A 12,830-nucleotide genomic window follows, 5' to 3' on the forward strand; every position below is an offset into this window, starting at 1 on the left:
TTCCTGTCCACAGGACTTCCCGGCTCTCAGAACGCAACAGTATGAAGGGACTCTCTCTCTCTCTCTCTCTATATATATATATTGGGGGGGAATGGGAGAAGTTAATTTTTTAAAAAATATATATAAAGAGAGTCTCTTTCAGCTAATAATGAAGCGAACAGTATATTAAGAAGGAAAACATTCAGCATTAACCTTGGAGGGGGAAAGACAGAAAACCTTTTCATAATGCCCTGGCCACAAAACAACAACTGCCAGTTAAATCAGCTCCGTTCCCCAGCCACTGCCAACATAAACTCAGGGGCAGCCACAGGAGAACATTTGAACCAACATCTTCCCCTCTTCTCACTCCCCCCCCCCCACCAACCAGGAAATAAAAAACAATAATAACTCAGGAAGGCTGAAGGTGCCAGCCATAGGCTTCAGAGCAGCACTTCTGCTGGCGCCACAGAGCAAGCAGACTCTGCTTTGAGCTCCAGACATGGCAGTGGAACCATAAAGAGGAGGTTGCCCTGCTCCGCACTTCTTAATTCGCCTTTGCTACAGGCTGTCAGGCAGGCAGGATGAGAAGTCCTTGCTGTGAAAAGGCACCCATGCAATTCTGCTCAGGAGGTGGTTGTGGGGAACAGTAAGCGTGGAAGACAGATTTGAAAGATCCATTCGGAAGAATGACACCTCAATGCAGGGACTCTGGCTTGGGGTGAGGAAAGAACTCTTTCCCTCCCTGTGTTAAATTGGGCCACTGACGTATTCTGTTTAATCCCTTCCCCTGTATGGTTCAACTTGGCTCAGAATGAATAATTTCCAGAGTGTGAGTGTTACTCTGTTGGATCAGAAACAAAGCATCTTAAAGACCAACCTTTAGAATTTTAGGGGTAAAAAAAAAATTATTATGGCATAAGCTTCTCTGGACGACAGGCTACCTTGACAGACACATGAAATGTTACCCCGCCACAAAATGTAGTGGTGGTCTTGATGGCCGTTGGTGCTTTTGAAACTGAATCGGACAAATTCATGGAAGAGGAGGAAGATGAGATCTAGTAAATTAGTTGTACTTAACATTTACACAGACAGCGCCTTCCAATCCTCAAAGTTCTCGCAGGCATCTAGTTTTAATCTTCACAACCACCCTTTAAAGTTAGAAATAAACATCCCCCATACTGCAGATGGAGGAAAGAGAGGCAGAGCAGACTGCCATGCAAGTCTGTTAATGGCCATGTCACAGGGCTAAAGGACACACACACACACACACACACACACACACACACACACACACACACATGTAGCTGAGGGAGAGCTTATAAGCAGGGTGGCTGATCTCTGATAAGTTCTGCCATGGGGTGGAGGCAGGGATGCTAGGCTGCCAACTTGTTTTTTAATGCAGCATCAATAGTGACATAGTACAGGGCAGAGAGTATAAAATAAAGAGGCAGCCAAATGAGAGGGAAATGGAAATTGTGCATGAATGCAGTGACGTATTTTGGTTTTATTTATTTATTTATTTTCCATTTACTTCCAACAATTTGTATGCTGTTTAATCACAGCTATTTCTAAGTGTTGCACAAGAGACCCAACACAATAAAGGCCAGAAAGCAGTTAAAACTGTAAAATCAGAATTCAATTTAAAAGTCTGGAGTTTTTAAAAGAAGAATCCAGTAAGCACCAGAAGTTCAACACGGTGTGTGTGTGTGCGTGGCCTCAAGTGGTCTGAGGACTTGAAGAATTAAGACAAGACCTTCCAAAAATAAAAGGAGGCAAGTTCTGAGCTGGCTGTATTGCAGCAAGAGGAGAACACATCACTGAGGTGCTCTGGGAGATTATTACAAGCAGAAAGTGGAAAGTGGACAGAGTTATTTAAGACAACCTTGGACCTTTGTAGAGCTGGCAGTGGTGGAGTTAGATGAGAAAAGCTCATAGGCTGTGTGTGTGTTTGGCTCAGATAGGGGGAGCATAGCTGCCAAGTTATCCCTTTTTTAAAGGGATTTTCCCTTATGCTGAATAGGCTTCCTCGCGAGAAAAGGGAAAACTTGGCAGCTATGAGGGGGAGAGAGGTCTTTTGGCCTCTTTTTAGTCCTGAGGTGGAGCAGGAAGTGAGGTCCTTGGTGGAACTACATAACCACCCAGACCTCAAATTCTACATGCTGCAAAATGAAAGCACAGTGCCTCAAAATAAAGTATACCATTAACTAATCAACCTGAAGCAGGAAAACCAAGGTAGACATATTCAGTAATGTCAAATTTGCACAATTCATTCCAATTAAGGGAGTTTTGACCAAAATGCCCTGGAAAAAAATGGGTGCCTGGATTTGAGCACAGAGAACCTGACTGAAATGAAGCAGGTGGAAGAAAGAAAGAGATAAAACTGATAGCTAAGGCAAGTTATCAAAGGATCTGCTGCCACCTGCTGGTTTATACAGTTCTTCAGAGCCACAGGATGGCTGCAACCCATCCGCCACCACAGCATGAGGAGGGATCTGTTCGCTCAGCTTGCACACACAGTGATAATACATGCAAGGAAGGTTTATTATTTCTAGTAAAGTGCAGGAATATAACATTATCACAAAAAGCACCTGGCATAGTGAGTTATTTAGTAGAGATTTGGATAAAGGTAAAGGTAAAGGGACCCCTGACCATTAGGTCCAGTCGTGACCGACTCTGGGGTTGCGTGCTCATCTCGCATTATTGGCCGAGGGAGCCGGCGTACAGCTTCAAGGTCATGTGGCCAGCATGACAAAGCCGCTTCTGGCGAACCAGAGCAGCACACGGAAACGCCGTTTACCTTCCCGTGGAAGCAGTCCCTATTTATCTACTTGCACATTGATGTGCTTTCGAACTGCTAGGTTGGCAGGAGCTGGGACCGAGCAACGGGAGCTCACCCTGTCGCAGGGATTCGAATCGCCGAACTTCTGATCAGCAAGCCCTAGGCTCTGTGGTTTAATTTGGATACAATGCCCCAAACAGTAAATTCATAATCAGGTAATCCAAATTCTGCACCAAAGAAACAGAACATCAATCTTATAATAAGCTCCTTTTCTGTGGTGAATAGAGGGTGTTCTATTGCCCTTCATTTCGCCTGAGCGAGCCAGGCATATCCTCCAAACAAGTTCTCAAATCCACAGACACAGGATAGATAGGTTTTGTCTGGCAGGACATCAGTCAGAGCATCAATATTAAGAATCATATACAGAAATGCCATGATGATGCCTTGCTAGGCAGCAACACCCAAATTGGTCGCACTACCAAGGCAAATGGGTGACAGTGGCTTCCATCTACAGAGACTCATCATCCACAATAAATGGACACCAGCCATGCTGACATTTTCAGCTCAGAAACAAGTTTTATTTTCTACAACTAGGAAAACAACATTTCTAACAATCTTCTCAGATAAGCAAAAACCATGGCCGCCTACTTTCACCAGCCTGAGTCCAGGGCAATGAGAGAAGTTAAGGAAAACTGATTTGTATCCAAACAGAGAAATCTGACTAACAAGAGAAAGGAGTTCCTTCAAAAGAATGAGAGAATGCAGAGCAAATTTCTTCTTTTCAAAAGAAGTCTCTTAGTAGTCTTGACTTCAGAATGCCACTAACAAAGTGTACATAAATATTGTGCTTTTATATATTAAACAACCATATAATCTTCTGAGCTCCAAGTACTCAGAATGAGGAAGGCCTTTTCCATATGGATTTTCAAAAACAAGAAGGCAGTTGTTGGCTGTACTGAAGTGGGATCCCTTCCCATTATAGAAAAGTTTCTTCCTTCTGCATAGATGGATTCTGAAATGACCAGCATATCATGACTCAAAAAAACCCCATGCATTTCAGTTTGTCAGGACATGGTTGCTTTAAAAAAATGAGAACAATTATAACACAGTGACCTATATTACATAGTGAGCTATCAAGGGCCCAAGCCCTTGTATCATTGCAATGTAATGGTTAGAATGGTCAGAAATCTTAAAACGGGTACTAATTTTGAGATAGCATACCATACCCCAAATCTACACCTAATACATACCACAAAGGGCCACTGTTAATACATTTTCCTTTGCTCTACTGAGCACCATTTTCAGCTCCCTGTATTTCCACTCCTCTCTTTCAATAGCTTCCATATTAGTATGGACCAACCTATGTACATATACCTGAAACTCCATGGGGGAAAGGCATAGCTTTCCCCTTCTCCAATCACTACTCCTCCATTCTCAGTCAACCTCTCCCCCCACAAACTGCTTTGCAGCCTAAAAAAGGGATGTTGGGGTACAGTTGCAGGTGGTACCATGTAACATCCAGATTCGTCCAGAGCCTCAGTTACTCGATCTGGCTCTTGTCCATTGGGTTCCTGGCTGGCACATCAACCTACAATTCTGTTTGGCAAGCCAAGTGTGTTGCTGCCTGTGGGTGTGCATAAAGAAACAGATTGTGTAGCATTTAGGAACCTTGCTATAGCAAGTGACTGAAGTGCCATCCTGTAACACCCAGCCAGCTTCACACCTCCTCTTGACACCACCCAGAAGTCACAAAGAAAACCCATTCAGAAGCAAACAAGAGTTCAGCCAAGAATCTTCTGTCAACCTCCTTGAATACATCACGCCTAAAGAAGTCTTTAAAGGTAAAGGGGTTGCGGCGCTCATCTTGCATTATTGGCCGAGGGAGCCGGCGTACAGCTTCCAGGTCATGTGGCCAGCATGACAAAGCCGCTTCTGGCGAACCAGAGCAGCACACGGAAATGCCATTTTACCATCCCGCTTGGAGCAGTACCTATTTATCTACTTGCACTTGGCATGCTTTCGAACTGCTAGGTTGGCAGGAGCTGGGACCGAGCAACGGGAGCTCACCGCGTCTCAGGGATTCGAACTGCCGACCTTCTGATCAGCAAGCTCTAGGCTCTGTGGTTTAACCCACAGCGCCACCTGCGTCCCAAAGAAGTCTTTACGCTGAGCTAATTAAAGAGAGAGAAGTAGGCAAGCTGAAACCCTTTAGCCATTCTGAGTAGCATTTGATCGTCTTGTCTCTTTCATTCCCACCCAGTGGCTACACAATCAAAAAGCAGGCTCGAGGGGCTGCACAGATAAGATGGGCTGGATCAGCTTCAAAGAAAGGATGCTCCTGCAGGTACCAGAACAGCAGGCAGCTACTAGGACATTCTGCTGAAAAAACATTTCCTGCTTTCGCCAACAAATCTGCATGAACAACTAACCTAATTACACTAGCAACCATGTTCCAAATTCAAATAATCTTATCCTTACCAACCCATTGTAAGATATCACACAGTGAATTCCATCATTCTGCAACCCCAGCCCACCTGTTCATAATAAAGTTGTTTTTGCTCTAGCTGCTTTTAACAACCAAATATGAATTTTGAACACTTATCCTATCACTTGCTGACTGACAGTGACTAAAACAGAAAGCAGGCTCTGTTCACCTACGGTAGCCAACCATGTACAGTAATCGGGAACAACAGTGAAGAATGCAGATGCTTTTTGTTGTAATACCATTATCTAAATCACTGTATTTTCAGAGCTGGTTGTTGATAAATGAAAGCCACTTTTTATCCTGCATTGTTGAGTGGCACAATATAAGGGCTGCTACTGATAGATAAATTTACATGATGTTACGGTCTTAAAGAGGGGTTCATGCCATCATTGGCAAGGATTCAAAAGACTAGCTCGTTTTAAGAGTGCAGAGGACTCTGTGCTTGTGTTTCTAGAACAGCACATGCAATGCAGCAAGCCGATTTTGAAGCTGTTGAGTATTTTTGCAGTGGAGCTAAGAAGCAGTTTTCAATAGTTCTAGGAAGAAAGGTTAGGGAGGCAGGGCTATTACTTAAGTTACCATCCACTTACAGACATTCTCATTTCAGGGCAGGGTGAGGGGACTAGCCAACCATGTATCCTGTTTACAGTGGAATTCTGCTATAATGAACCATGAGAACTGGCATTTGTATCTAGCAGGAACAGGCAGCTGCCCAAGACGTTACAAAGATCTACCAAGAACAGTAACCTAAAATAGCCTCACCAACCTGTTGCCATCCCTGATGCTTTGGACTACAAATCTCATCAGCATCAGCAAACATGACTGTATGATGCTGGAGGTGATGGGAGTTGTAGTGCAAAATCTTTGGATGGCACCAGGCTGGCAAAGGCTGCCCTAAAGTTGGGCATGGTGGTTAAGGACTATGGAAGTAGTAGGAAGATGAGGGGCTATACAATGCATGGCAACAGAGTCATATTTCTGCTCAACACCCAAGGGGTGAAAAAAGCGAGAGAGTAGCAGAGGACATGTCCTGCCTCATAAGCCCTACAAAAATCTAGAGCAGGCACCCCCAAACTTCGGCCCTCCAGGTGTTTTGGACTACAATTCCCATCTTCCCCGACCACTGATCCTGTTAGCTAGGGATCATGGGAGTTGTAGGCCAAAACATCTGGAGTGCCGCAGTTTGGGGATGCCTGATCTAGAGCAAGTTCCAGAGTGCAGTTGTCTCAGAGGACAACTCCCTTGGCACCTGCCTACCACTAAATGCCTTGCTGTTCATACATGCTCCTGCTACACTCTTCAGACAATACAAGAAAGGAAGCTTAGCACCAAGATGAAACTGAGAAACAGAAGCGGCTCAGAGCCTGTTACCTTCAGGTTTTCTCCTGCTGAAGGAGAGTTGAGGGTGCCAAACATCCTGCAGCACATTTCCTTCTCCTTCAACATATGATTTCTGTAACAGCTGCAAAACAGGGCAAATTGTATGATCACAGGGTGTCCACCAGCCGAGTTTAAAAAACAACAAGGTCTTGAAATTAAGCCTGCCCAGAACTCAAGTGCTTCCTCAGAAATAAGATATCTTTATTGTCATTGTCATTGTCCCCTTGCGGGAACAACGAAATTACTCGGTTGCTACATCCACTCTGATAAAGCATTCCGCATAATCCAAAATTACAAAAACCTAATTAAAAACAGTAAATATAATACAAAATAAGAGGCAAACTGTTCCAGCACAGGCACAGCAGCTGCATCTGGCCACGTTTTGCCCTTATTTCAATGCTCAAAACCCACATCTCCTTCAGCATAGCTCACTGTGTACACAGCTTTGGTGATGTCTGAAACAAAGGCTTCGCCAAACAAAAGTCAAACCCAGGATTTAGTGTCAACGGTAGAACATGGCCAGTACAGTGGTACCTCGGGTTACAAATGCTTCAGGTTACAAACACTTCAGGTTACAAACTCTGCTAACCCAGAAATAGTACCTCAGGTTAAGAACTTTGCTTCAGGATGAGAACAGAACAGAAATCATGCTCCGGAGGCACGGCGGCAGCAGGAGGCTCCATTAGCTAAAGTGGTACTTCAGGTTAAGAACAGTTTCAGGTTAAGAACGGACCTCTGGAATGAATTAAGTTCTTAACCAGAGGTATCACTGTATGATTAAACTTAAGTTATAGTTATTCATGAACAGAGCAGCTCAGCATCTGAGAGATCTTGCTTTATGCATGAAAATCCACAATACTTTTCAGTAGTGTTTATACCTATGCAGAACACCCACCAAGTATGGAAGCCAGAGCTGCTTTTACTAAAACACTGCCAGAAATCCATGTGTTCAGGACAAGCAAGTCTCACAGATCTACTGGCGATCTATTTCCAAGCATGTTTCAGGGGGGCAGCTTTGAGGACTAAGGAATTCCCCCTCATGGCCTGTGCACTTCCCAGCCCAGGGAAAGGAAGCACACAAATGAGGGAGCAGAGGGACAGGTGGCCTCGGCAAGCAGAGGTTTTTGCTGATGAAGAAAGCCATCTTAAGTGAAGGATAAACATGGCCCAAGCCTCTCCTTAACAGAACAGGGAAAGGCTGCCTGTCAAAGGACAGGTAAGGCAAAGCCACAAAGGCTAGATGCCCCCATAAGGCGTTCATTCATTCAAGGAGAGCCAGGGAATTGCCTTGTTATCCTTTCCCAGTACTGCCATGGAAGGAGAACTCTATTCCCTCACACTCTACATACAGCACTGCCACGGTTTTGATAACCACACAGGTTATTTTCTGGATTAAACAGAATTCCTGAGGATGCTTCCAAAGGTGGAAAGGGGGTGGCACCCATGCACCTGAGGTTTACCCCACTGCAAGGACATTGACCAGTTTACAGAGTTTGGGATTCAATACCCCTAACAGCTTCCTGTGCTCTCACTTACTCAGTCTGCTAGACAATTTAAACATTATAAGAGTATAGAGGCATCAACACCACAAAGAATAAATCTGGACAATTATATACAGAGAAAGCAGTTCACAGCTAACCGATTATCCAAACTTCAGTAAAGAAATAGCTCCCTCACCTGGCCAGCTTTTTCAATTCATTGTTAATGCAATGGTTGAAGGGCTGCTGTTTTTGAGCTTTCACCAAAAAATCCCGAGCTCTCTCATACTCTGCCAGAGAGAAACATGCCTAGTAGACAAAAGAATCATTATTATTTTTTAATTTGGTATGCTGTTCCTCAGGGGGGTGGAAATCCCAGCATGGCCACAAAGTTAACAACTAGCAAAGAGAAAACTCACCAGTACAAGCAATGTACAGAAAGCCCAGGAAAAGAAAAGCTGTGCATGGTCAGATGTGCACCTGGAAACTTAAAACTTCTTGAATCAACTGCCCTAAAGAAATCCTGGTTGCCATCCCATAGATAGAATGGTGCAAGTAGAAGGGAGCTCAAGTGGAAAGTATTGAGTGGGAGGTGTGCCTCAGACTTATCCCACAAGGGATACTGTGCTCAGCCTGGCAATGATAAATAAAATGTTCGAGAGAAGGAGTTTGAAAGAGGTGTCTGAAAGTGGAAAAGATTTTGCTGCAGAAAGTACTTGCAGAGGCTAGATGGCCACCTGCCGTGGGAACACGGAATCTCCTGCATTGGACTAAGTGGCCTCCAGGGTTTCTTCCAGGTTTAGGTGCTCTCATACATCATTTTTATTGTCCACACCCCCTATCAGGCATTTGAAACTTGGAAGACTAAGCCCACAGCTGCTGCTCCTCCTCACCTGAGCACACCTGAAGAGGGCTTTGGCATTCTTCTCATCCAGCTTCAAGGCCTTCTCTCCGTAGGCAAGGGCCCGAGCTGGCTGTTCCAGTTTCAGGTAAGTAAAAGACAAGTTCAGGAAGACCAGAATCTTGGCAGTATCAACTTTGACTTGCTCTGCTTCTTCAGCATTCACACGGTGCAGCAGTGTAGAGGCCTAATCAGGGATCGCAAACATGTGCTGTCATTTTATAGTCTTACACAAAACTTATATTGATTGTTGTACACACTGGGCTGTGTGGATGTTGACTTAGGAGACGAACATTTCCACATAATAAAACGCTATCAAGCAAAAATATTCTCTCATTTGAGGGCCAGTTACATATTTACATTGTAGATTTTGGGGGGGAAATACGTATGGGCAAAACTGTATTTTTCTGCATTAGGAATCTAAAACAACTCTGATGGGAAAGCATGAAATAAGATTACAATGAACAATTAAGTTGGTTAAATGACAATACAGTGCTTTTAAACCATTCAACTAAACATTCTCTTCCATCAGATCACCAACTCCTTTCTCATTTTACATTTCAAAATAATTCCAGGTGATCAATTCCCATCTCACACTTTGGGGGCAACACATTACAGCAGCCTTCACCAATTTGACAGTCCTCCAGATGTTTTAAGCTACAACTCCCACCAGCCCAGTTAGCACACTCTGTCTTGGGCAGCTAACAAAGGAAGCAGGGTGAAGGAGAGAGGAAGAAAGTATAATATGCAAAGTTAAGTGTGCTGGCCGGGGCTGATGGGAGCTGTAGCCCAAAAGCTCTGGAGGGTACCAGACTGGCGAAGGCTGACCTAAAGAAGTTCTTTGACTTCTGGAGACCAGCCCTGCCTTTTGCTTGACCAGAAAGGACTACCAAGGTACAAATACTAGCATGATGGGGAATGGAAAATAATTGCAGCAGGCCCATTTTAAATTTCCCTTTTGCATTACTTGTGACTCACTTGCCCCCACCCTTCTCATTTGCTTTACTTACCCGTTTGTATCTTTCTCTGGCATCCATGAAGTGCTTCTGTCGGAAGAGATAATTGCCAAATTCCCGCTCGGTTTCAGCCACCTTCAGCACTTTCTGCAGTGGAAACTGGTCCTGTTGCTCCTGTGAAGAGAAGCCACAATCTGGTCGTGGAGGTTAGTATTGCTGCATGCCACCCCAATGTTGCACACCCTCCCAATCTCTGAGTGTTGCAATATTCCAGGGATTCCAAGTTTCTTCAGAATGAAGGACAGCTGAGAATGTGGTGTCTGTAAGGTATATGGTTTATCACATATATACAATCTGAGCCTGCAATAGAGGGGTTCACAGCAATAACACCCTTGAAGTATTGCTTCTCTTGGTCACAACCTTTGATTCAAATAGAAATCAGGCATAGCTCCATCTCCAAGCTTGCAGCCTAGCTTCTAGCTCACTCCCCATTCTGGCCTTTGTCTTTCTAATCACCAGTGAGTTGTATGGTGCTTTATAGTACAGTATCTTTTAAAAACTGCTTGGTAACCATCTTTGGTGAAGGGTGGTACAGAAATCTAAGAAAAACTAGCAAACTTACAGGAGTCAGTTTAAAGAACTGGTCAGATTCTGCTGAGTCCAGAAAGTCCAGAAGCTCAATCTCAAACAAGACTGTGGCATTGGGAGGGATCAGAGGAGGGCAGCCCGCAGCTCCAAATGCGTAACTTGGCTTGAACAAAAATCTTGCCAGCTCTCCTTTCTTCATTGTCAGCAGACCAATCTCCATTCCCCCAAGAGTGATGTCTGGGAAAGCAAAAAAGAGCAAGGTTTATTTCTCAAATGTATGTACTGCAGTACTAGTCAAAGCGGAAGACATCCTCCCTGATCCAAGGTGTGATTCAGATTGGGCCTGACCCAGGACAATTTGGCCCCAACTCAGGCCCCCAGAAAAATCAAATCTTTGGATGCATGAAATTTGGATAGCTATCCTAGCTTCCCTCTTAAAGGATCTCATATAGTTTGCTTGCTATGATAGAAACTAGGCATGAATGCACCTAACAAGTCCAGTTTTTTATATAAGTGCTAGTGCACACACACAATTTTATTATCTCTTAGGAACACATGATCATTCTGGGCTTACCTTCACCAAGTTTCATAAGTCTATGATTCCTTCTGTAGCAGTTTGTGTCAAAGGGTCTGTCCATGTGTTCCAAGTAACCTGAAAATTTCACTGAGAAAGTTAAAAGTTAGAGGAGAGTAAATCAGTTTCAGTTAGGAAGGTTGAACATAGTTTCTATTTTCATCCATAACAGACAACTACTATGTGTGTATCTGAAGAAGTGTACATGTTCATGAAAGCTTATACAGTACCAAGAACAAACTTAGTTGGTCTCTAAGGTGCTACTGGACAATTTTTTAATATATATTTTGACTGCGTCAGACCAACACGGCTACCTACCTGAATCTAGACAACTACTAGCAATCCTTATTTCCTATAAGCCATGCTGTATTATCCCAGGAACTTGCTGAGAGCACATCAATTTCATCCATTACGGAAAAATTGCAAAATTAGAATTATGGTGTAGCATTTGCTCATGCTTTTTCAGGTTCTGTAATATTCATCAAACTACATTTTCCTGTATTCATTTAAAAACCTGAAGGCAAAAACCCAAGGGCTCCCCAGTAGCCTTAGAAGCTACTCACAGCAAAACAGTTTTTCCCAACCTGCTGCCTGGGTCCCATGGGACTGATAGGAATGGTAGTCCATAACACCTGAAGGGCAGCAAGTTGGGGAATATTGCATTAAAGTCTAAAGGACCTGTATGACAAGAGTACCTGCTCACTTCCAGCATACTCTTGGGTGGTAAAAAGCACAAAACAGCTTTAAACTGGGAGTTTGGGGTTGCTTATTAAATGGAAACCACAAACAAAATCTACAGTTTACACCCATGAGATTTTAGGTGATTGGCTAAATACTTAATCCATGCTTGGCTAAAGTACTAATACCACTCTTATTTAAATATTAACATTCAGATTCAGAAAGCCACCCTCACCATTGCATTGCATTCCCTCACAAGTAGCTTGTGAGGGAAAGTGCACAGGGAATCCTTCCACATAGTCCATATTAAACCACACATTAAAGTGCTTCTTGGGGGATTATAAAGGGAGTTAATGGAAATCAATAACTTGTGGTATAAACCACTATTCAAATGTCAAATTGGATGGTGCAGATGTCAACTGAAAAGACAAGTTAACTTGTTAAAAGCACAAAATCCACTTTAATTTGAGTCAAGCCAAACTAGGCATGAACATGTCTAGTTTTTTTCTCATTTAGACAACAGAACTGCAGAGTGCTCATCCTTTCCCCTTCATCAACATGGTCCTGATCTACATTCTCACACCCCAGCTCCTATTGGTCCCACAAGGCAGCTTTAGGCTAGAGGAGGGATTAACATCCAGGCCACAGTAGGAAAGGGGAAAGTGGCTATTCAATGTAATACTATGCATTTAGAGAGGCTTACCCATTGCCTTAGTAAGGTTGCTTAACACCACAACCATAGACTTGTCAGCACAAGGTTCTTTTACCTAATATGGATGCATCAGGAGGCACTGTTTCACCAGAGCCGGCACGGATAATCTCTTTCAACACTCCATGGTCTCCAGTAACATCCTGCATCCGTTGACCCAGCCGGTGGTAAGGAGACTTTGGAAACAAGGGCATGGCAAAGCATAATGTTATTTATGGACTGCTTAATGCCGACAGGCTTCTGTTGTATTATTAGCAATAATGTTGTACTGTATTATGAATATGGATTTCTTCAAATGTCTTTTTAAATCGGGTCAAAGCTCA

General features: G+C 43.6%; 1 protein-coding gene across 1 annotated transcript; it reads right to left on the reverse strand.

The window, feature by feature from the left end:
• Positions 1 to 3,702: 3,702 nt before the first annotated feature.
• FKBP6 (FKBP prolyl isomerase family member 6 (inactive)) lies at positions 3,703 to 12,667 on the reverse strand. Its single transcript, XM_035139872.2, has 8 exons — positions 12,566 to 12,667; positions 11,121 to 11,210; positions 10,581 to 10,783; positions 10,013 to 10,132; positions 8,995 to 9,189; positions 8,301 to 8,410; positions 6,615 to 6,705; positions 3,703 to 4,382 (listed from the first exon to the last, which is right to left on the reverse strand). The coding sequence occupies exons 1-8, from the start codon at positions 12,654 to 12,656 to the stop codon at positions 4,347 to 4,349; spliced, it is 936 nt and encodes a 311-aa protein (XP_034995763.2). The 5' UTR covers positions 12,657 to 12,667; the 3' UTR covers positions 3,703 to 4,346.
• Positions 12,668 to 12,830: the final 163 nt, after the last annotated feature.

The sequence above is a fragment of the Zootoca vivipara genome, chromosome 15, assembly GCF_963506605.1.
Source record: "Zootoca vivipara chromosome 15, rZooViv1.1, whole genome shotgun sequence".
Lineage (NCBI taxonomy): Eukaryota > Metazoa > Chordata > Lepidosauria > Squamata > Lacertidae > Zootoca > Zootoca vivipara.